Source organism: Manis pentadactyla, chromosome 10, assembly GCF_030020395.1.
Source record: "Manis pentadactyla isolate mManPen7 chromosome 10, mManPen7.hap1, whole genome shotgun sequence".
In the NCBI taxonomy this organism is placed as follows: domain Eukaryota; kingdom Metazoa; phylum Chordata; class Mammalia; order Pholidota; family Manidae; genus Manis; species Manis pentadactyla.
In genome coordinates this window covers 38,664,603-38,686,257 of record NC_080028.1, presented here as the reverse complement: position 1 = coordinate 38,686,257, position 21,655 = coordinate 38,664,603, and the positions used below count along the sequence as shown (strand labels likewise).

The following is a 21,655-nucleotide window of genomic DNA, read 5'->3' as shown; positions in this document are numbered from 1 at the left end:
GGGAAAATCTAAAGAGCTCATGCCTGGGTTGAGAAAGGAGAGAACTGGGTTCACACACGTTCTTCTCTGAGTTATACAGCAGTCAGGCCTCAGCCCTCTCCTCCCAAAAGGGGTTGTCAGTCTTTGGTTTGAATAGTTTTCACCTAGAGGTTACCTTTGCAGCAATGCTGTGCTTAAGATCCTGACCCAGAGATTCCTTGGTTTCTTCACCTAAAGAAGGGCCAGAACCTACAGATGTGAGAGTGGGATGGGGGCCAGCACCACCCCACAGTCTGACCAGCTGGCCTCTCCCTTGGGCTACAGCTGGCTCTGGAGAGGGGCTTTTAAAAAACCAGCTGGGTGGTTTGGGACAGGAAGTAGAGCAGCAGAATGAGGAGACGCATGGAGAAGGAAAAAGCATTGATTCTGGGTACTTTTATTCTTAGTCCCCCAGGCCAGAGTGGGGCAGGGGACTGGGGAACAGAAGGGTCAGGGTTTTATTTGGGGGATTATTATTTTGGAAGGGGAGGAATCCTGGAGGAAAAAGGCAGGAAACAGCCAGAAAGGAGAGGAGGCTAGAAGAGAATCTAGGCCCCTTGATCTCCCTCCCCCAGACTAAGATAAAGACTAGAATCCTGAAAGGTGATCTCATCACACAGATCCATGGCAGGGGGAAGGGGTAGGCAGGGGGTCACTGCCTTCCTTGGCTACCGAGTCCCTTCCTCTACATCCTGAGGGGATCTGGGAAAAATGGGGTCCTGGGTTCCAGCTCACAGAGCCTAAAGACAAGAGGAGCTAAAGGTTAGGCCCCTTTGCTAGACACCACCCACCCCACCCCATGCTACAATTCTCCAGGTTTGTCGGAATCAGGCCAGTTTGGTGAAGAAGACACTGAGGGACCAAAGCACCCCGTCCCTACCACTCCTGGTTCTCCATCAACTGCCAGATTCTAGGAAGGGGCTCAACAGAGGTTTCCATACCCTACAACCAAGAATGGGGTAGAACTGGAGCAGAATCCTCCTGGTGAGCAACCCCAAAGTCCTGGATTTTCAATTCTAGTAGCTTGTGGGGGGTGAGGGTGGGAGTGGGAGTAGAAAGCAGAACTCGAGGGTCCCATGGGGTCCCTGACAGATCAGGCTGACAGGGAGCACTCTGTATGTCAACTGTCCGGTCCCACATCCAACTGGCCGGAACCCAAGCACCTGGCCCAGAAGGCGGGGAAATCCCGGCGGGCCAGATGCCAGAGGTGCCGTCTCGGGAGAGCCCAGAGCCGCCTCCCCCAGGGGCGAGGAAGACCCCATACATGGGCGCCCGCCGCCCCAGAGGTGATTCCTTTCCTCGTTAGGAAACTCTCCGCTCCCTTTTCCGAGAGTTACGTGGTACATCTGGAAAGGAGGGGAGGAGGGAAGGGCGCGGGGGGCGGGGGCCGGGCCGCCGTCGGACCCGGTGGGGACCCGGCGGGGACCCGGTGCGGACGCGGTGCGGAGCGGTGGGGCCGGCGGGCAGGCGGTTGGGGGCGGAGACCCCGCGCCCTCGGGCGGGGCGCGGACTCGGCGCTGCGGGGCTGGGGGTGCCGCCCCCGGCGGGCGGGGGGAGGGCTCGGCCGCAGTCGGCAGGCTCCTCCCCGCGTTGAGTCACTCGGCTCCCGAGGTTTAGGGAGCGCCGGGTCGGCGGCCCCAGCGGAGGAGCGCGCCATGGGCCGCCGGACGCCGCGCGCCGAGACGCCGAGTCGGGGCCCCCGGCGCCCCGCGCTGCTGCCGCTGCTCCTGCCGCTCCTGCCGCTGCTGCCGGGGCCGCCGCCGCGCGCCGCGGGCTTCAACCTAGACGCCGAGGCCCCCGCGCTGCTGTCTGGGCCCCCGCGCTCCTTCTTCGGCTTCTCAGTGGAGTTTTACCGGCCCGGGACGGACGGGTGAGGGCGGCGGGCCGGCGGGGTCGCTGGGGGCTGGAGGGGCCGAGGCTGCAGCCCGAGAGGCGGAGTTTGGAAGGACGCGGGCTGGGGCCGGAGCCGCGCCGGAGGGGAGGACGGCGCCGGCGCGGAGGGGCGCGGGGCTGGAGCGCGGGCGGCGGGCGGCGGGCGGCGGGGCGGGGGTCCCGGTGCCGAGGAGGAGTGGGGCGAGGGGACGCGGAGCCGAGGCGCTCTGGCTGAGATCCGCGGGCGGACGGGGCAGAGGGCCCTTGGGAGCACTGGGGTCTCGGGGCCCCTGGGGGCCGCTGTGCGGAGGGAACGGGTCCGCGCGAGATGCGCTGCGTGTAGTAAGAGGGCCTCGGAGACAGGAGGTCCGGAGGTCAGTGGGGGCCGGCCCCATCCTCCCCTCCCCCTCAGCTCGCGCCGGGAAGGACCCGGGAAGGGGACGGCGGCCCCCTCCTTCCTCCTCGGTCTCCTGCACCGCCCCCACCCGATCTTTCCTCAGACGAGGGGTTCGGGAACTTGGGGAGATCCCGGGACCCTGGCATCGGGGGCGCCGGGGCGGCTCAGCCGAGGGCGGGTGCACGGATGTGTCGGGAGGGGGTGTGCGCGCGTGAAGAGGGGTGGGCGGTTTCCCTCTTCCTCCAGCTCTTGGGAGGAAGAGAAAAGCTGATTTCCTGTATAGTTTGTCGGCTGGAACTGAAGTGGGACGGGGACTTCTGCAGCGGGGGTCGGAAGCTGGGAGACGAGGGCTCGCTGGGCCCAAGAGCGTAAGAACACAGGAAGGACATCAGGGACTGAGGCCGTCTCAGAGGACTCCTCTTTCCCAAGATGTCAAGCAGACCGGCCCGAAGTGCCTGGAAAATGGGGAGCCCCCAGGCTTGGGGAAACCGGAGTTAGAGCTGAAGCAACTTAGGAAGAAGGGTGTTTTTTAAGTGTGGGGGATTTGGCAAGTAAGAGAAGGTAGCTGCTCCCGGACTGGGCCAGGGACTCTAAGACGCCAGATTCCTGAACCTCTACAACTGGAGGAATTCTTTCTCCAGCATCTCTGGGCTCTGACCTTCCCACTGCTCCCCACCACCACCACCTCAACCCTAGTATCACAGGGTTTGATAGGATCTCTGTCAAGAGGTGAGCTGTTTCCACACATGATACAGTTAACTGATCTCTACTCATTTTATTCAATTTTGAGAGAAAAGGGGTTAGTCTAGATAATTCAGTTGTGGTGAGGGGGCAAATTTCCTTTGTCTGGACAACTTGGAGATAGGAAAAAAGAACGCTATTTAGGCCCCAGCTGTTGGTTCTGGGCTATTCAAGGTCCCCACCCACCCCCCCACCCCACTCCCCTGGCCTCTTGCCCAAACCCCATTGCATCACCCTAGCCTAGAGCCTCTGCCAGCCCTGGCCTCCCCCAGATCCCCTCAAACTGCTTGCCACAACCCTAATGGAGTAGAGGGAGGGAGGGGATAGGACCCTCCCCCATAGCAGGGTCTCCAGTTGTCTGGCTCTTAACCTTCCCCTTATCCCACCCACTAGCCCCACCTAACTAAAGTGTCCTCTCCCTTTTAAAACACTTCTCTTAAACATCTGGATTTTCACACACTCTGGTTCTCTGGGTATCTGTCTGGCTTCTGGCCTGATTCTACAGTCCCTAAAGCCCTCTTCTAAAACAGGACCCAGCTTTCTCATCCCTTTCCCCTCCCCTTCTGTTCATCTCTTCTCCCAAGAGAACCCAGGTGTCCAGCTTGCACTCCTCCCCTCTCATTTTCTCTTTACAATGCTCTCTTAGAGGAGGACTCTGACTCTTCTATGTCCCCAAAGACATCCCTTCCACCACAGCTGGGCCTTCAAGCCCCTCCTGCCCACAGGGAACAAATATAGCCCCTACCTGGGGCCATCCCTGGAGACAGAGGGTCTCAGTGGTCTTGGTCTCCACGCGTCACCTCACACTGTAGACATCGAAACAGCAACAAAGGGCAGGGTGAGCCCAAGAAAGATTACATGATAGGAAAGGGCAGAGCTTTAAAAAGGTGTGCATCCTGGCCTCACCACTTACTCATTTGTTTGTGACGTGGGATGAGTTACTTACACTCTTGGAGCCTGGTCTTTTCATGAAGTGTTCTGAGGATGAAATGAGACAATACATACAAAAGGTACCTGGTCCATAGAGTCTGATCAATACATGGGAGGCATGGTTTGTATGGGGTTGCTCTTTTAGTTCCAGCTCTCTCCTCCCTGGACATCACCTAGTTCTTTGCTTAAGTTGTCCCCATTTCTTACTTGCTTTTAGTATTTGCTTAGAGTAATGATAGTAATACTAGTCCCTCACATTCCGTCGCACTTTTGTATCAATTTTCCCATTGCATTGCTACAAGAATCCTTGTATTAGGTAGAGGAAGCATTATTGCCCCATTTTCTATAAATATATATGTAATAATATTGTATATATACACATATAAACCAAAACTTCAGGAATCATAGAAGTTGGCTTAGGGACCATTCAAGGGCAAGCCATCAGTTTATGGGTAGAGGATCCAAGGCTTGTAGAGGGGAAATGACCTGGCCCAGGACATGAGCTCAAAAGGTGTACCAGCCTTAGCCCAGCTCCTTATTCCCTTCTGGGACTGCCACAAGTGGAAGCAACTTTTCAGCCAGCCAGGCATAGCCCTTAAGAATACACTGGGGGACCCAGAACTAGGTGTCCTCCTCTGACCTGGCCAGGGCTGGAACTGCTACAGGACCTGCAGAAGCTGGGCTGTTGTCCTCTTGCTACTCTCCACCCCCAACCTTGCTAGGCCAACAGGTCAAACAGTAACCATGTATTGAACAGGAACTTGGTTAATCAGAAGCCTGGCTGGGGAGATAGTGGAAAGGAGGGGAGGGGATAAATTGTCAACAGAGTAAACGAGAACACTGGCCTAGGATTTAGAACTCCTGGCTTTTGTTGGGAAGGATTCTGAGGGACCTTGGGCATGTTACTTAAGTTCTCCGTGACTTAGTTTTCCCATCTGTAAAATGATGACATGGGATTAAGTCAACAGTTTTCTATTTAAGTTTTTTCTTTATTTCCTTTATTTTTGTTTAAATTGGAATGATATATTACCAGGGCATTCTCTGTAAAACAGGGGAAAGAGGTTGCTCTGAAAGAAGATGGGGAGGAGTGTCAGGGCCAACCCGGCCCCCCCTCACTCCATGTGGCAGTCCCGAGGCATCTACAAGAAAGTCTTCAAGCCAGTGGATGCTCTCAATGGTGCTTTCCAGCTGTGCCAGCCTGCATGCCCAAGAACCAACTCTAGAACCTTAGGGACCTGAGGCTTCAAAATAAACTATGACAGTTATTTCTTCCCTTGGACTCTATTTTGGAGGATCTTATCTGCCAAAGTGTACTTAGTAAGGAATAATTAATTCCTTTTCCCATTTTTTATCAACTAGAAGTTAGAACAAGAAGAGATCTATAGCTGCCAATCAGAGCTATATGACATAACCGGGTTCCCCACATGAGCTGATATAATTCCAGCCAAAAGCAAATACACTTGAGGTTTTAATTAGCCCAGCCCGTCTTACCAGGTGAATGCATGATTTCTGTCAGACTTCTGAAATGCTGAAAATTACCCAAGGACCCTCTGTTGTTACCTTCTTGTAACCCTAAGGAGGCCCAGCTCATGCAGGAGCAGGAACCAAGAGTGGAAGAGTAAGGATAAGCTATGTGATGTCTCACCCCTGACACCAAGCACATCTCTTGGCACGTGGAGAAGGGCACTATTTATTGGCCTAACTATGGGGAGCTGGCACAAAAGGGCCACTGAACCACCAGGGATAAGCCATGATGATGGAGGCAGGGCTGGGGCTGTGTCCCTTGCCTTCATGCCAGGTCCCCTGAGCCTTCACACCGCCACAGTGCTCATGCCCCTGGCCCCTGAGTTTAAGGGCTTTACAAGCTTTGCGAGGCCTCTCTTACCTTGCAATCCTGCCAGACCCCAAGCTTCTTTCTCAGGCCATCCCAAGAGCACTCAGTCTCGGCCCTCCCCAATCACAGAGGGTGATGGAAAAACTGGTAACAGGGATCCCTTGGCTGCAGCCCTATGCTCTCAGAAACAGAATATCAGAGCTCCAGGAGACTTTGAGATAACCTATTCAAAGGCTTCATCTGACCACCCAGGGTACTGCCTAAACCCGCACTGAGCTCGTGCTGACCCAGAAACTCCTAACTCCTGGCCCAGTGCTCTTCACACTGCCTCCTGTCCCACAGCTATTCTCTGGGGCTGCCCCTACGAAGGGATGGTTGCACCCCTCTCCCCTCACCCAGCCCTGGGGCAATGAAAACTCACGACTAACAACCTCACCTACTGGGCCTGGCAGTTGACCAGGTCACTGTGCCTTCAGAGTAGCCAGCCTCCACCCCCCCAACTGGATATAATGCCTGAGTGAGAGGGGTGGGGCCCCGCGGGTGGGAGACAAACGGAGAAGTGAGAGGTTGGAAACAGACAGGAAGCCACAGGCAGTAAACATTTCCTGTCCCCAGGGTAACGGTGCTGGCACCCCACCCCCCATCACTCCAGGAACTCTCACCCTGGGGGTGGGGCCCTCCTATTCCTATGAACCCTGCCTTTTCCCTCCATTCTCATCCTCTGGCCCTCCTAGACCATTCCTCACTCCCCACTCGGTCCCCTGGCCCTGCTCCCAGGGGTTCCCACACCTATTCCTCTTGGACCCCATCCCTCTCACCCCTCCCAACCTGGTCCTCTTGGAAGACACCCCAGGTTTTATGACCTCTACCATAATTCCCAGTAGGGTTCTTTCCTGGTAAGAACGGCTGAAGAAGGTATCCAAATATCAGGGAAGGGGTGGTATTGGGAATGGTGAAAGCTGAAAGGAGGCAGAACAATAGAGAGGGAGAAACCCAAGATCAGAGATGGAGAGAGAGGGGACCTAAAAAGAAAACAAAGAGAGCAAGTGCCCAGAGGGACAGAGGTTGCAAAGCAGCGCCAGAGGCAGATGTGGGAGGAGAACAGGCCAAGGCTGGCAGGGGCGCTGGCCCAGGGGCCGGGGCTGGTAGCCCCTACTGCCAGATGCGGTCCTCATGGGAGACTGTGGAGGAGAAAGCCAGCAGAGCTGCACAGACGCCTCAGAGGCAGACGGACCCAGGAACGGCAGAGACAGATTTCCTAAGACCTTCACTATGACCGCTCCGTTACATAGGACCCCCAGCAAAGGGAACCTTCTCGTCCTCTTCTCAGGGGGATCCAGGGCCCTGTGTCCAGAACTAAGCCCGGCAGAGCAGGATCTGAACTCAGACTCCTAGGGATGGTGTGTGGGAAAGGGGCTCAGGGACTGAGACAGAGACCCAGCCAGGATGGGGAGGTCCACACCAGAGTCCAAGGTAAGGGCAGGCCCAGGCCCAGGGGAACAATCTGTTTTCACCATCCTCCAGCTTCTCTCCCCATTTCTCCTGCCTGATTTCCAAGACTCACATTTTCCTCCTACACGCCCCAGGCAGCCTGAAGCCCCGGTCTTGGTCCAGGGAAGGGCTCTGGCTTGGGACAGAAGGGTGCAGGCTGGTTAGAAGGACCGTAGGGCTTCAGGGCCTGCGCATCCTATTGTGGCAGGCCCACAGGAGAGACGGAGAGGCTGGGGCCGAGGCCCTCTAGCCCTTGGCCCCGTCCCAGACCGACTCTGGCTCCTTCTCTCTGGGATAGGTAGAGGAGAGTGCAGGGGTGGGGGAGGGGCCGCGTTAGTGACAGCGGCACATGGGGACCGCCTGACTCCAGCCTGTGCCTCTGGCATCTGTGGCATCTTCTGAGATATAAATACAACCTAGGGGGCATCTACCCCACCCCCAGCCAGCCCCAGCCCAGGGGCCTGGGTCCTTCCTGCCTCCAGAGACTGGTAAAGAGCTTGGAGCTACCCTAAACTGCCTCTTCTTTTCCCCTCCACAGCGTCAGCGTGCTGGTGGGAGCGCCCAAGGCTAACACCAGCCAGCCAGGCGTGCTGCAGGGTGGTGCTGTCTACCTCTGTCTCTGGGGCACCAGCCCGGTACAATGCACCCCCATTGAATTTGACAGCAAAGGTAACCTCCGACGTAGGCCGGCAAGTTCAGGGAGGGACTCCGGGGGTGGGACTTTGGCTTGGCTGGGGCAGACTGGGTGGTGCCTGGAGCGAGGGGTGGAGCCTGCCCTGAGCCCTGGCCAAGTGCCCTCCCGGCTTCGTGCAGCGGTGCAGCAGCTCCCCGTGGCACTCACACCACGTTCCCAGTCCAGCCCAGCCCTGAATCAGGAGGGCGGGCATGATTCAGAAACATGTGGCTCTCATTTCCCCTGAATCACCCACAACTCAAGGAGGCCAGGGCAGTAACACACACAAAGACAGGGAGAGTCGCACAGACTATGGATTGTTTCATTTAACTAAGTACTGACTAAGTGGCAGTGCACGGCAGGCACTGGGCTGGGGCTGCAGGGCACTGAAACACAAGCCTCGGCCCTCAAGGAGCTCCAGTTCTGGAGGAGATGCAGAGGCCGATGGGAGAGAGACAGAAGCAGGTAAGAGACAAGCAATAGTAACAGCTAACACTTCAAAAGCACTTGCTCTATGCCAGGCACTGTTGTAAGCACTTTATGTATATTAACTCACTTAATCCTTTCAACAGCAGTTTGAGGTTTAAGCCCATTTTGTAGGGGAGGAAACAGAGGTTAAGCAACTTGTCCAAGGTTATACAGCTAGTAAACGGTGAAGCAAGGACATGAACTTGAGCAATCTGGCTCCAGAAATCAAGACTGCGGTGAGGTACAAAAAGAGGAGAGCATAAAAAGATGGAGACATCAGGGCAGAGGATAAGATCGTGAAACAGAATGATGATTTTAAAAGCCTAAAAACCACACTTACTGTAGTGTGCATTTCAGCATGTATGTAAATGTTGAATATATAAATATAAATGTGATATACCTGAAACTAATATAATATGTCCTCTGTACTTCAATTAAAAAAAAAACCCTGAAAGACAGAATCAGAGGAATAAAAAAGGCTGCCCTACAGAGGGTAGAGCTAGGGCTTGGAAAGAGATACACAGACAGAGGCACCAAGAGAGAGACATAAGGGGACAGAGATCCAGAGATGGGAGACAGTCAGGAAAGAAGATAGAACAGCTGCTATTAGAGACACAGGCCCAGGTACAGAGAGCCAGACGGTTACCCTCTCGTGAAATCCTTGCCATCCTTTCCTACCACCCTCTGGCCCCACCTCACCTCAAGCATCCTTGTCCCAGCTGGATGAGGAGGCAAGGGGACCTGGAGAAGTCAAATCTAGAAACCCCAGGTTCCATGAGCATGCGTGTGTGTGTGTGAGTGTGCATGTATATGCATATGCACACGTGTGTAGAGGAGGGCTGAGTCAGGCCACACAAAGCAGACCCTAAAGAAAACACCCTCCCCTTCCCAGTAAGTCATGGGGCTCAGGGTTGGCAAATACTTAGGCACCCCCACACTGGAGGGGCAGGCCACTCAAGGGCTCAGCTGCCCATAACCTGGAGTGACTCCCCTTTTTCACTTCCCCAAGGCTCTCGGATGCTGGAGTCCTCACTGTCCAGCCTAGAGGGAGAGGAGCCTGTGGAGTTCAAGTCCTTACAGTGGTTCGGAGCGACGGTTCGTGCCCACGGCTCCTCCATCTTGGTGAGAGTCCATCAGTTCCGTGGTGTGGAGGCCAGGGGATAAGCAGTGGCTGTGTATAGTGGAGCACGGGCCTGGGGGGAGGGAGGAGAGACTCCGTTGGACCAAACCTGAAGCCCCCGCCTCCTGTGGCCTCCCAGGCCTGTGCTCCACTATACAGCTGGCGCACAGAGAAGGAGCCCCTGAGCGATCCCGTGGGCACCTGCTACCTCTCCACGGACAACTTCACCCGGGTTCTGGAGTATGCCCCTTGCCGCTCAGGTAGGGCAACAGGGGGCACATGCCCTGTGTCTGCCTTCTCTTTGTGACTCCCCACAGCCCCCTACCCCATTAGCCCTTATGCTCACTGTCTGGACCAAAGAGATCTTTTCTGTGGCTTCCTCTCCCACCTCCTCCCCCAAGTTCTCTCGCCGCCTGCATGACCCATCTCTGCGGGCCCCTTCTCACCACCTTCTCCCATCATAGATTTCAGCTGGGCAGCTGGACAGGGTTACTGCCAAGGGGGCTTCAGTGCTGAGTTCACCAAGGTGAGAGAGTCGTCTGGGAGAGGAGTGGCTGTGGGTGGTGGGCATAGGGGGATCAGGACCATGTGTGGACTCATTCTCTCCCCCCACAGACTGGGCGTGTGGTCCTAGGTGGTCCAGGGAGCTATTTCTGGCAAGGTAAGTCCCTCCTCTTCTGTCCCTTAGTGCCCTGGCACATGGCCTCTCATCCCTGCTCCCAGCCAGCCTGACATCACCATCCTTCCCTCCTCTGTCCCCTCCCAATTCTCCTCTCCTTTTCTTGAGACTAACATGTCCTCTTCCACCGCCCTCCACAAGCTTTACTTCCTTGAACGAGACTTCTGAAATCCTGCCCAGCAGCCCCCAGCGTCCCGTCCATTCCCCTTCCCCGGCATCCATCTCCTCATACCCTTCCCCAGGCCAGATCCTGTCCGCCACCCAGAAGCAGATTGCTGAATCCTATTACCCTGAGTACCTCATCAACCTGGTTCAGGGGCAGCTGCAGACCCGCCAGGCCAGTTCCATCTATGACGACAGCTACCTGGGTGAGTGAGAAGTGGGGAGGGAAGCACAGGGGGAGAAGAAGCTCAGGTACCCCTGTCCTCATTCACCCCTTTGCCTCCCTTCTCCTACTCAGGCATCCCCAGCCCCTCTGCCATACTGTCATGTGCAGGCTGCCTATAAAGGCACAGTAAGGGCAGGGAAGGGATTGCAGGATAGGCCAGAGCAGAGCGGTCCCCAAGGCAGTATTACTAATATCCACCCACCCTTTCCCCCAGGATACTCAGTTGCTGTGGGTGAATTCAGTGGTGATGACACGGAAGGTGAGTGTGTCCCGAGGCTGGGGCCAAGGGCAGGGGCAGATGGAGACCAGGATCTGGGGCCACAGAAACTGAAACACCACTCTTTTTTTTTTTAATTTTTTATTAAGGTATTATTGATATATACTCTTACGAAGGTTTCACATGAAAAAACAATGTGGTTACTACATTTACCCATATTATCAAGTCCCCCCCCATGCCCCATTGTAGTCACTGTCCTTCAGTGTTGTAAGATGCCACAGATTCACTGTTTGCCTCCTCTGTGCTACACTGTTTTCCCCGTGACCCCCCAACACCATGTGAAACATCACTCTTGTCTGACTCTCCTTTCCCTGCCCTTAGCCCACAACTTTCTCTCTCTTTGCAGACTTTGTTGCTGGTGTACCCAAAGGGAACCTCACCTATGGTTATGTAAGACCCAGCCTGATCCTCCCTCCCTCCCTCCCCTTTCCTCCCTTCCCCCTCTTCCCCTGGATAGTCACAAAGAACCATGCATGGCAGTTTGTGAGGATTCAAAAAGTGGATCAAAACACAAGCTCCAGAGTGAGACCCAGGTTCAAGTTCCAGCACTTCCTCTGGATGAATCATTCTGTTATTTATTTATTCATATCCCTACTTCATTGCATAAAAGCCTTGAGCCTGCTTAACCTCTCTGTATAATGGGATAATAATAGTTCTGACCTCACAAGGCTCTTGTAAGGATGAAGTGAGATAATGCATGTGAAAGTACTTAGTGAGCTGGTAGGCAATGTACAACTGGCAGCTGTTATTATTAGACCATGACAAGTGCTTTAAAAAGGATATAGATAAGAATGCCATAGGGGTGTGTTTAATTAACGATACATATTAAGGCAAGGTAAGAGATAAGAAGATGAATAAGACATCATACGCTATCACATAAGGTGATTCCAAGCAAGTATGTAAGATAAGGTACACATATATAAGCTAAGGTGCAGCTACTATTGATTCCCACAAGTTAATTGGGTTAGATATTATCATTCACATTTTACACATGAGAAAGCTGAGACTCTAGGAGACCAAGGAAGCTGTTGAAGATCACCCATCTAGTAAGTGGCTAGAGAGATTTAAAACCAGATCCATCTTATTCCAAAGTCAGCATTCCTTCTGCACTATGATAAATTTCAGAAAAGTGGCCAAGATGATACAGCAGTTTAGTGGAAGAAATAACCTTTTTTCTTTATCAGGGATGGATCAGAGAAAGTTCTATGAAGGATCAGTGGAGATGAGATGAGAGGGCATCCTCAGCCAGAACATGCAGGAAGTCATGGAAGAAAAGAAAAAAGTCAGGCTAGCATAGCCGACTGTGGGCTGATTGAGGTTGTAGAGAATAAGGAAAGGTTGAACAGAAGCAGATAGTCTGGGGCCCGATTCTCCAGGGACTTGGAGGACCAGCCAAGAAGTGGAGACTTTGGGAAGTGGCTGCAGGGGATTACTGTTTCCAAGTGGGGGGCGTTCCTCCCACACCCGGTCTGGGGCCATTGGTCTGTCAGCTGGGATGGGGGCAGGGCGCTGGCCAGGAAGCAGTCTGGCAGTCCTGGGAGAGGGCTCACTCCAGGGGAACAGCAGTGAGAGTGGGAATAGAGCAAGGAGTCCGGAGACGCGGGGACTGGTAGGGCCGGTTGCTAAGTGTGGACAGAGGGGAGACATGAGTGTTTGTGGTTCAAGAGGGCTGGACGATGAGGAGTGACTGAGGTCTCAACATGCATTCAGTCATCCAGCTAGTAATTATGTCTACTGCTCACTGAGGCACTAAAGAGAAAGCAAAGAACAAAACCAAGTTCCTGCCCCCACTGATCTTATTTTGGTTGATAGAAATGGACAACAGACAGAAATCTGTCAGCAGTTGATAAATGATAAGGAGAAAATAATGAAGTTATTATTATGGGGTAGAGCCACCCTGCATAGAGATAGGAATGTGAAGGCAAAGCTCAGGAGAGAGGGGACAAGTGGTCTGTGTCTACAAGGAATGCCTGCCCCTGGGTATACTGTACCCATTTTTCTTCAGTCCATGAGATGGTCTGAACGTCTGGGACCAATGGGCATTTCTCCTGATCCCCAGGTCACCATCCTTAATGGCTCAGACATCCGATCCCTCTACAACTTCTCAGGGGAACAGGTGAGGACACCCCCTCCACACCCAGCGTGGCCCTCTGCCAACCAAGCCCTGGCCCTGCCCCAGTAAGCTCGACCGACTTCTCAGATTCCCTACAGCCTGACCAGTCCCCATTGCCCCTGTTGATTAACCCCTGGTTCTGACACAGTGCTGCCCTTGTCCCCTCAGATGGCCTCCTACTTTGGCTATGCAGTGGCTGCCACAGACATCAACGGGGACGGGTGAGTAAGGAGGAAAGGAGCACACCACAGTGTCCTTCCCAGCTCCGGGCGGGAAGAGTGTGGGGCAGGACAGAAAACTACAAGGAGAGTTTTTCTCTGGATTATCCTCCTGGTGATTGCATTCACTCACTCAGGAGCAAGGAGACAGCTGAGAGCTAAAGACCAGAGACCTCAGGTCTTCTCACATGGTGGGAGTGATGTTGGGATCCAGGATGCCTGGGATTTCCTGGCACTAGGACTGGGGCAGGGAGGTGGCAAGGTGGGGTACCAGGATGGCTGGGTATTTTGTCTACCCCCAGGCTGGCCGACTTGCTGGTGGGGGCACCCCTGCTCATGGAGCGGACAGCAGATGGGCGGCCTCAGGAGGTGGGCAGGGTCTACATCTACCTGCAGCACCCAGCCGGCATGGAGCCCACACCCACCCTCACCCTCACTGGCCATGATGAGTTTGGCCGATTTGGCAGCTCCTTGACGCCCCTGGGGGACCTGGACCAGGATGGCTACAATGTTAAGTACCTTGGGCTCAAGGAGCTGAGGACCTCGAGGCCTGAGTCAGAAAGGATCTGGGGAGAAGGGAACTATAGCTATGATACCAGACCTGCAGCGACTTCCCAAGGAGATGTTAGGCTTTAAGATCCCAATGGTGAAGTCCTGGGGCTTGAAAAGATTAGAATACAAGGAATGACAGATGGGAAAAATAGGATTCTGCATCCTAGGATCTGGGGGTAGAGACTTGGACTCCTGGATTCCTGGCCTGCTGACTGGTGTGTGTGGTATGTCTTGCAGATGTGGCCGTCGGGGCTCCCTTTGGTGGGAAGACCCAGCAGGGAGTGGTGTTTGTATTCCCTGGGGGCCCAGGAGGGCTAGGCTCTAAGCCTTCCCAGGTTCTGCTGCCCCTGTGGGCAGCCGGCCACACACCAGACTTCTTTGGCTCTGCCCTTCGAGGAGGCCGAGACCTGGATGGCAACGGATACCCTGGTGAGTTGTGCCTGAGGCCCCTTTCACCTTGGAATTCCCTGGTCACAGACCCCTACCCTGTCTTTGACACGTTCCTAAGCCCCTGAGTGCAGTTCTAGGGTAGTGCCACCAGATGGCACTGTCCCTCCACTTCAGCCTCCTAGACTAATGAAACTAGAAGGCGGGTAGGAAGGAATAATCCTGATTTGGAGCTTGCTGTAAGGAGTAGTTTCTTGACTTCTTGCAGATCTGATTGTGGGGTCCTTTGGTGTGGACAAGGCTGTGGTATACAGGTATGAACTCCAGCGGGGGCAGCCTGGGAGAAGTGAGAACTGGGGAATTTCTCAGTAGGGCTGCGGTTGGGAAAGTACAAAGACCACTGGGATCCTGGGGCATGGGCATCAGCCTCCCATGCCCAGGTTCCAGAGCGGTCTTGCTTCTACTGAACCCAACGTCCACTCCTGGCAGGGGTCGCCCTATCGTGTCTGCCAGTGCCTCCCTCACCATCTTCCCTGCCATGTTCAACCCAGAGGAGCGCAGCTGCAGCTTGGAGGGGAACCCTGTGGCTTGGTGAGCTGGGGCTCAGGAGACTGCAGGGGCTGAGTCTGGGCTACATCAGTGTGTGCCTGGGAGAGGCAGGGAGATGAGGTCTGGGGTAAGGGATAAACACTGGTGTCCTAGTCTGGGTCGGTCATGGGGGGTGGGGTGGTATAGGTAGAGGATAGGATACCTGTTCCAGTTGGATACACCAGCTTTCCTCTTGGTCTTCCTCCAGCATCAACCTTAGCTTCTGCCTCAATGCTTCTGGGAAACATGTTCCTGACTCCATTGGTGAGGGAGACTGCCTGAATCTCTCCAGCACTGGGACAGAGGATAAAGGGGCTGGGGACCTGGGCACCTCCCTTCTCTCTTAATGGATTGGCAGGGAGAGGCAGATTCTCCTTAACATAGCTCCCCACTGCAGGCTTCACGGTGGAGCTCCAGTTGGACTGGCAGAAGCAGAAGGGGGGTGTACGGCGGGCACTTTTCCTGGCCTCCAGACAGGTGACCCTAACCCAGACTCTACTTATCCAGAATGGGGCTCGGGAAGATTGCAGAGAGATGAAGATCTATCTCAGGGTATGGCCCCATGGGCAGGGAATAGACTGGCCTGGGGAGGGTGGCCACATAGAACTGGGAATCCCTCCTGAAGGAAAAGAGATGGGGAGAGTCCAGTGAAAGGCTTGGGACTTTGGAGGCCTGAGGACAGAACCCCTTCTGTCAGAGGAGCTGGGAAACAGGCTGCCAAGTCCTGTGAAGCAATGAGGATGGTCAAATTTGGACACTTGGATTCTCAAGAGCCCTGAGTGGACAAAGGGATATATGAGAGACTGAGGAGCAGGGCCACCAAGTCCCCAGTGTCCCTTCACTCTGTAAACCTTCTCTCCTGCCCCAGAATGAGTCAGAGTTCCGAGACAAACTCTCCCCGATTCATATTGCCCTCAACTTCTCGCTGGACCCCCAATCCCCTGTGGATAGCCATGGCCTCCGGCCAGTCTTACACTACCAGAGCAAGAGCCGCATAGAGGACAAGGTGAGGACGGAGGGGGTGGGGGGCGTGGGACCTGGGAGGAGACAGGCCTGGGCACCTGTGAATAGGGCCCTGGAAGGGGGAGTCTGTAGCCCAGCAGGGGTCTAAATTCCCCCTCTCAAGGCTACCCAACTTCCCAGGCTCAGATCTTGCTGGATTGTGGAGAAGACAACATCTGTGTGCCGGACCTACAGCTGGAAGTGTTTGGGTAAGTAAAGGCTGACATCGAACTGGGGGATTCCACATGCCAAGGGCTCCTATGAGGACATGTGGAGCTTGGAAGCACCTGGCTTCTGAAACAGGAGAATAGCTAGCTGTATGGAAATTACTCAACTTCCCAAGTTACCCTTAGGAAGTTACTCAACTTCTCTGAGCTTCAGCTTTGTCATCTGTATAGTGGGAATCATTGCATCTATTTTTCTAGTTTTTTGGAAGGATTAAATGAAATAATTTACATAAAGCATCTGGCCTAGTGCCTGCCATAGAGTTGGAACTCACTGGATGACACCTATTGTCATTATGTTATTATCATCATTATGGACTGTTGTCCTGGTGTGGGGATTATTGCCCAGTGTTCCTTACCCCTGTGTGTCCCCTCCAGGGAGCAGAACCGCGTGTACCTGGGGGACAAGAACTCCCTAAACCTAACTTTCCATGCCCAGAATGTGGGTGAGGGCGGCGCCTACGAAGCTGAGCTTCGGGTCACCGCTCCTCCGGAGGCTGAGTACTCCGGACTCGTCAGACACCCCGGGGTGAGAGGGGCTCTCAGGCAGGGCTTGGGAGGAGATCCTGCCAGAGAGGCACCAAAACCTCACCGCCCCCCCTCCCCAATCCTCAGAACTTCTCCAGCCTGAGCTGTGACTACTTTGCTGTGAACCAGAGCCGCCTACTGGTTTGTGACCTGGGCAACCCCATGAAGGCAGGGGCCAGTGTAAGTTGGCAGAGAGGAGACGCCTGAGCAGACAATAACCTGCCTGTCCAGTGCAGAGCTGTGTGATGGGAAGGGCGGCTGGAAGCGGAGTGGGGCGAACGCCCACTCTGACAGGCCCCTGTCCTCCCTCCCCGTCCTGCAGCTCTGGGGAGGCCTTCGGTTCACAGTCCCTCATCTCCGGGACACGAAGAAAACCGTCCAGTTTGACTTCCAGATCCTCAGGTAGGGAGTGGGTGGCGTCGGGCGGCGGACAAGTTGAGGGCGGGGCGTAGGGGGCGGGGCAGGGGTGGAGCCTGGGCCGGGTGAATTCAACCTAGCCGGGCTCCATCTCCACCTCAGTCTCCATCCCACAGCAAGAATCTCAACAACTCGCAAAGCGATGTGGTTTCCTTCCGGCTCTCAGTGGAGGCTCAGGCCCAGGTCTCTCTTAACGGGTCAGTGCCAGGGTAAAATGGGGCCTGTCAGGGAGGGGAGACAGACTTCTAGGTAAGGATGCACACAGGGTCGCTTCCACTGTCCTCTAAACCACCCTCCTCCTCAGTGTGTCCAAGCCTGAGGCAGTACTGTTCCCGGTGAGCGACTGGCATCCCCACGACCAGCCTCAGGAGGAGGGGGACTTGGGTCCTGCTGTCCACCATGTCTATGAGGTGAGGAGGGATAGAAGCAGGAAGGGCCAGGGCCAGGGCAGTGGCTGGGAGTGGAAGGGCAGGCCCATAATGAATGGCAGGGAAGGAGGAGATAGTGTGAGTGACACAGGCTGGGACCACAGTGAGCTGCTGAGAGAGAGGAGGGAGGTGGTAATGATATGCAAAGGCCTGTGCAGGGGCCATGTGAGAGACAGCCAGAGTAGAGACAGGCCCGGGGACTGACTTGGAAGGGAAGGATGGAGTCACCTGCAGGAGTGTTGGCTGTAGAGGATTTGTCTCTGCTGACTGACTCCCTCTTTCCCTTCTGAGGCAGGAGACTTGCATCAGGGTAGAGGGGGCTGTGGTGACCCTGCTTCTCAGTGGGGCAATAGTTCTCTTCCTTCTCAAAATGATTGCGTTCTCCTCTCCTTAGCTCATCAACCTGGGTCCCAGCTCCATTAGCCGGGGCGTGCTGGAGCTCAGCTGTCCCCACGCTCTGGAAGGTCAGAAACTCCTCTACATGACCAGGATCACAGGATTCAGCAACTGCACCACCAGTCACCCCCTCAACTCACAGGGCCTGGAGGTAAGGGGCCTGGAGACTGGCCTGGGGGAGCAACCAGGGCTAGGGGAGTAGAGAAGTTCACTGGGGGGCTGGAAAAGCCAATGAGGATGTGCTTGAAGCTAGGACTGAGACCACAAACACCTCGAGGCCTTGGGAAGGAAAAAGATTTTATACACCACCTGAAATATCCTTCCCTTACTTCTTCCCCTGGCATATTCCTAGGACCCAGCTCTGTGCCCTCTCCTCTGAAGCCTTCTTCCCACCTGTTTCCCTGGGCCCTAGTGCCTGGTTTAAACTTCTTTTACTCGTTAACAAAATTTAATTAAATGAGCATCTACACTGTACACTGTTATAAGCTCAGGACGTATCTCCCTGAACAAAACCAACAAGCTTTCATGGTGCTTACATTTTAGTGGAGGGTAATAGACAAAATGAAAAAGGATAGATTTAACAGCTATTTAAAAGTGATGAAGTGCAATACTAACATGCTGGAGGCTGAGGGGCTAGAGACTGAGTCATCAGGGAAAATCTCCTGAGGTAACAGTTAAACTGAAGCCTGAAAAGCAGGATGAACCTGCTTTATGAAAACTCAGGGAAGAGCATTCCAAGCAGAAGGAACAGCCAGTGCAAAGGCGCTAAAGCAGGGACAGAGGCCTAATTATTTACACATGTCCCCATAAACTCCAATGACCAAGTTCAATTTATTTCCACATTTTAGTGCTGAGCTTGGTTCCTTGCTATTGGAGGTGGTCAGTTGGATAGAAAAAGAACAGGTTGAAACTTTGACACTGGCTGACTGACTTAGATGCCAACTTAGACACTGTAATGAGGTGGGAGGGGCAGCTAAGGGTCCCTTTCCTCTTCCAGTTGGATCCCGAGGGTTCCCAGCACCATCAACTGCAAAGGCGGGAAGCTCCAGGCCAGGGCCCAGCCTCCCCTGGGCCTCAGATCCTGGTAAGTCGTACTGGGACTTGGGTTCTCAGAGCCACTAGAAGGTCAGAACTCCAGTTCAACCCTCCACTTTTTTCCCAGAAATGCCCAGAGGTGGAGTGTTTCAGACTGCGCTGTGAGATTGGGCTACTGCACCGGCAAGAGAGCCGAAGTCTGCAACTGCATTTCCGAGTGTGGGCCAAGACCTTCCTGCATGTGAGAGAGCCCCACTGACCTTCTGGCCAGCCAGAGTGACTCTCTCTTTGCCCACTATCCTAGCCACCTTTGGTGAATGGGACCCAGACACTCCAGCTTCCCTCCCTCGCCCTTGTTTAGGCAAGGCTGCTTTCCTTGGCGCCACCTGGTGGCTCCACTGGGAGTGACTGGAGAGAGGGCTGGAGGGAGAACAGCTTGCAGAGAATAATAGAAAAACAGAAAGATGGAAGATGTATCATAGTGGAGAGGCAAACAGATGAGGAAATAGTAAAGAGCCACATTTGTTAAGCGCACACTATGGACCAGGCATTAGCCTGAGTGATTAGCCTACATGAATGATTCAAAAACTTTTTTTTATTGAACATGCAGTTATCTAATTATACATTATTTAGTTATAACTATTCAAATGCACATTTATTATCTCGTATAAAGAACACAGAGATTCAAGAGTGAATGATTCCAAAGGAAATGAGTCCATATAGGGAGATATCACAACCTTAGCCAGGCCATGGGGAGTCCTTTGTCCTCTGGATCCCAAAAGGCACCTCCCTGAACACCCTGCTCCCACCCACAGCGGGAGCACCAGCCATTTAACCTGCAGTGTGAAGCTGTGTATGAAGCCCTGAAGATGCCCTACCGAATCCTGCCCTGGCAGCTTCCCCGAAAGGAGCTGCAGGTGAGTTCAGGGCCAGGGGTCTGGGCCAAGGAAAATAGGGCTCAGAGTACACAGTCTTGTGGTGTCAGGAAAGTCTTCCTGGAAGAAGTAATGTTTAAGCTGAGAGCTGAAGAATAAATAGGAACTAGCAGGCTAACCAGTCAGGAAAGGCATATTTTCTGGGGAGAGGGAATTAGCAGGTGTGAAAACCCAAAAGTAAGAGACAATAATGAACATTTTAGGAATCAAAATTTTGAAGATCAGAATTCTGTTCGCCCTAGATTGGAAGTGGGAAGTGAATCTAGGTCCAATGGCAAGTGAGAGCCAAGTGTTGGATGGGAAGAACTGATGGCTTGCATTGACCTCTCCTGACTTGCTCCATAGGTGGCCACGACTGTGCAGTGGACCAAGGCAGAAGGCAGCCACGGTGTCCCACTGTGGATCATTATCCTAGCCATCCTCATTGGCCTCCTGCTCCTAGGTCTGCTCATCTACATCCTCTACAAGGTCAGCCAGCTCCTACCCATGACTTAGCTACTACCTTCTTAGAGGCTCTGCCCTTGACCCAGCACAGTCCCCAGCGTCTACCTCCAGACCAGTTCTCTAGCTACATGCCCCCTCCTCTGCCCTGGCCACATTGCACCCCATTCTGCCCCTGCATTTGCCTGTATTTGCAAAATCAACATTACTCTCAGGTGATAAATATGTGGCATTTGTGATGTCACATCCTCCAAAAACCCATGGCAGCCAGTACTAACTGATCATACTCTAGAAGTGGCATTAGAATCCTTCACAAGAGGCAGCCACTACGAGGTGATCAGACATGGAACTTGAGTTCAAACCCATTTGCCATCCCTGGCTTAACTGGGGGCATTTTTATGGCACTGGTGGAAAGACCCTCCTATACCAAATCACCCCAAGCTTTAGCCCTCCTGGCCCAGTGGACCTCTTTGAGAGAGAGTCTTAATAGCCTAAATCTAGGCCACTTTTGCAAAATGGGGATATTGGAGGCCCTAGAGTCCTCTTCATTCCCACCTAGGATATGATATAGGGAGAAATGGGAGCCAGAGTATCTAAACTGTCCCTCCTTCTCCCCTCATTAGCTCGGATTCTTCAAACGCTCCCTCCCATACGGCACCGCCATGGAAAAAGCTCAGCTCAAGCCTCCAGCCACCTCTGATGCCTGACTCTTCCCAATCCCAGACTCCCAATGCTGAAGGCCCAGTCCGCCACCCTTAGTCTACTGACAGGGAGGGGGCTGGGCACTTCCCGAAGGTGCTGAGGGCCAGGGAGAAGCTCCTCTCCCCAGCCCAGAGACATACTTGAAGGGCCAGAGCCGGGAGGTGAGGAGCTGGGGATCCCCTCCCCCCATGCACTGTGAAGGACCCTCGTTTACACATGCCCTCCTCATGGATGGGGGAACTCAGATCCAGGGACAGAGGCCCCAGCCTCCCTGCAGCTTTTGCATTTTGGAAAGTTTCCTGAAAACAACTTGGAACCGAACTGGGGAAGTCCAGTCCCAGTACTCTGGGCCAGACGTGCCCCAGGACTTCCTATCCAGCTCCAGCCTGCAAAAATCTGTCCTCAGCCTTGCCAGAGATCCACAGGAAGCCCTAAGCTAAGAACCTGGAACCTGGGGAGTGAGACCTGGCAGCTCTGGACAGCCCCCACTGTCATGGGCCAACAAGGAACACTAACTGTGGATGGTGCCTCAGGCCCAGCTCAGGACAGATCCCAAACGAGGATCAATGCTGGCCCAGAACCAGCTCCAAGGGAATCAGAACTCTAAAGGGCCTGGAGTTGATCTGGGACCCAGACTCGGACGTTGGGAACCTAATCAGGCAGACCCAGGCCTACATTTGAGCCTGCTCCAGACCTGGGCCTGGAGGCCCAGTCCACCTCTGACTCAGGAGAAGTCAGGATTGCCCAGGACCCTGAAGGGGCCACGGTGGCAACAGATCTGGAACCTCAGCCTAGCCAGAT

General features: G+C 54.2%; 1 protein-coding gene and 1 long non-coding RNA gene across 2 annotated transcripts; one reads left to right on the top strand and one right to left on the bottom strand.

Moving 5' to 3' along the window:
* Positions 1–1,622: 1,622 nt before the first annotated feature.
* Positions 1,623–21,647, top strand: ITGA5 (integrin subunit alpha 5). Its single transcript, XM_036915344.2, has 30 exons — positions 1,623–1,888; positions 7,822–7,952; positions 9,434–9,546; positions 9,684–9,804; positions 10,009–10,070; positions 10,160–10,205; positions 10,466–10,591; positions 10,826–10,870; positions 11,235–11,278; positions 12,948–13,004; positions 13,170–13,222; positions 13,522–13,730; positions 14,009–14,200; positions 14,427–14,472; positions 14,648–14,749; positions 14,955–15,010; positions 15,144–15,298; positions 15,615–15,752; positions 15,890–15,957; positions 16,351–16,501; positions 16,588–16,680; positions 16,823–16,902; positions 17,034–17,114; positions 17,222–17,327; positions 17,740–17,892; positions 18,739–18,825; positions 18,904–19,017; positions 19,592–19,693; positions 20,057–20,179; positions 20,776–21,647. The coding sequence occupies exons 1-30, from the start codon at positions 1,674–1,676 to the stop codon at positions 20,857–20,859; spliced, it is 3,153 nt and encodes a 1,050-aa protein (XP_036771239.2). The 5' UTR covers positions 1,623–1,673; the 3' UTR covers positions 20,860–21,647.
* On the bottom strand, positions 5,011–7,807 carry LOC118927308 (uncharacterized). The gene is made up of 3 exons (XR_008992033.1): positions 6,224–7,807; positions 5,844–5,970; positions 5,011–5,199 (listed from the first exon to the last, which is right to left on the bottom strand). It is a non-coding gene; the product is annotated as an uncharacterized LOC118927308 (long non-coding RNA).
* Positions 21,648–21,655: the final 8 nt, after the last annotated feature.

Excerpts from the sequence above, each read along its gene's own strand:
- ITGA5 (XM_036915344.2), top strand. The coding sequence starts at position 1,674 with ATGGGCCGCCGGACGCCGCGCGCCGAGACGCCGAGTCGGGGCCCCCGG. Across the intron at positions 14,201-14,426 it reads GGATGGCAACGGATACCCTG|ATCTGATTGTGGGGTCCTTT; the intron begins GTGAGTTGTGCC and ends GACTTCTTGCAG. Across the intron at positions 17,893-18,738 it reads TCAACTCACAGGGCCTGGAG|TTGGATCCCGAGGGTTCCCA; the intron begins GTAAGGGGCCTG and ends TTCCTCTTCCAG.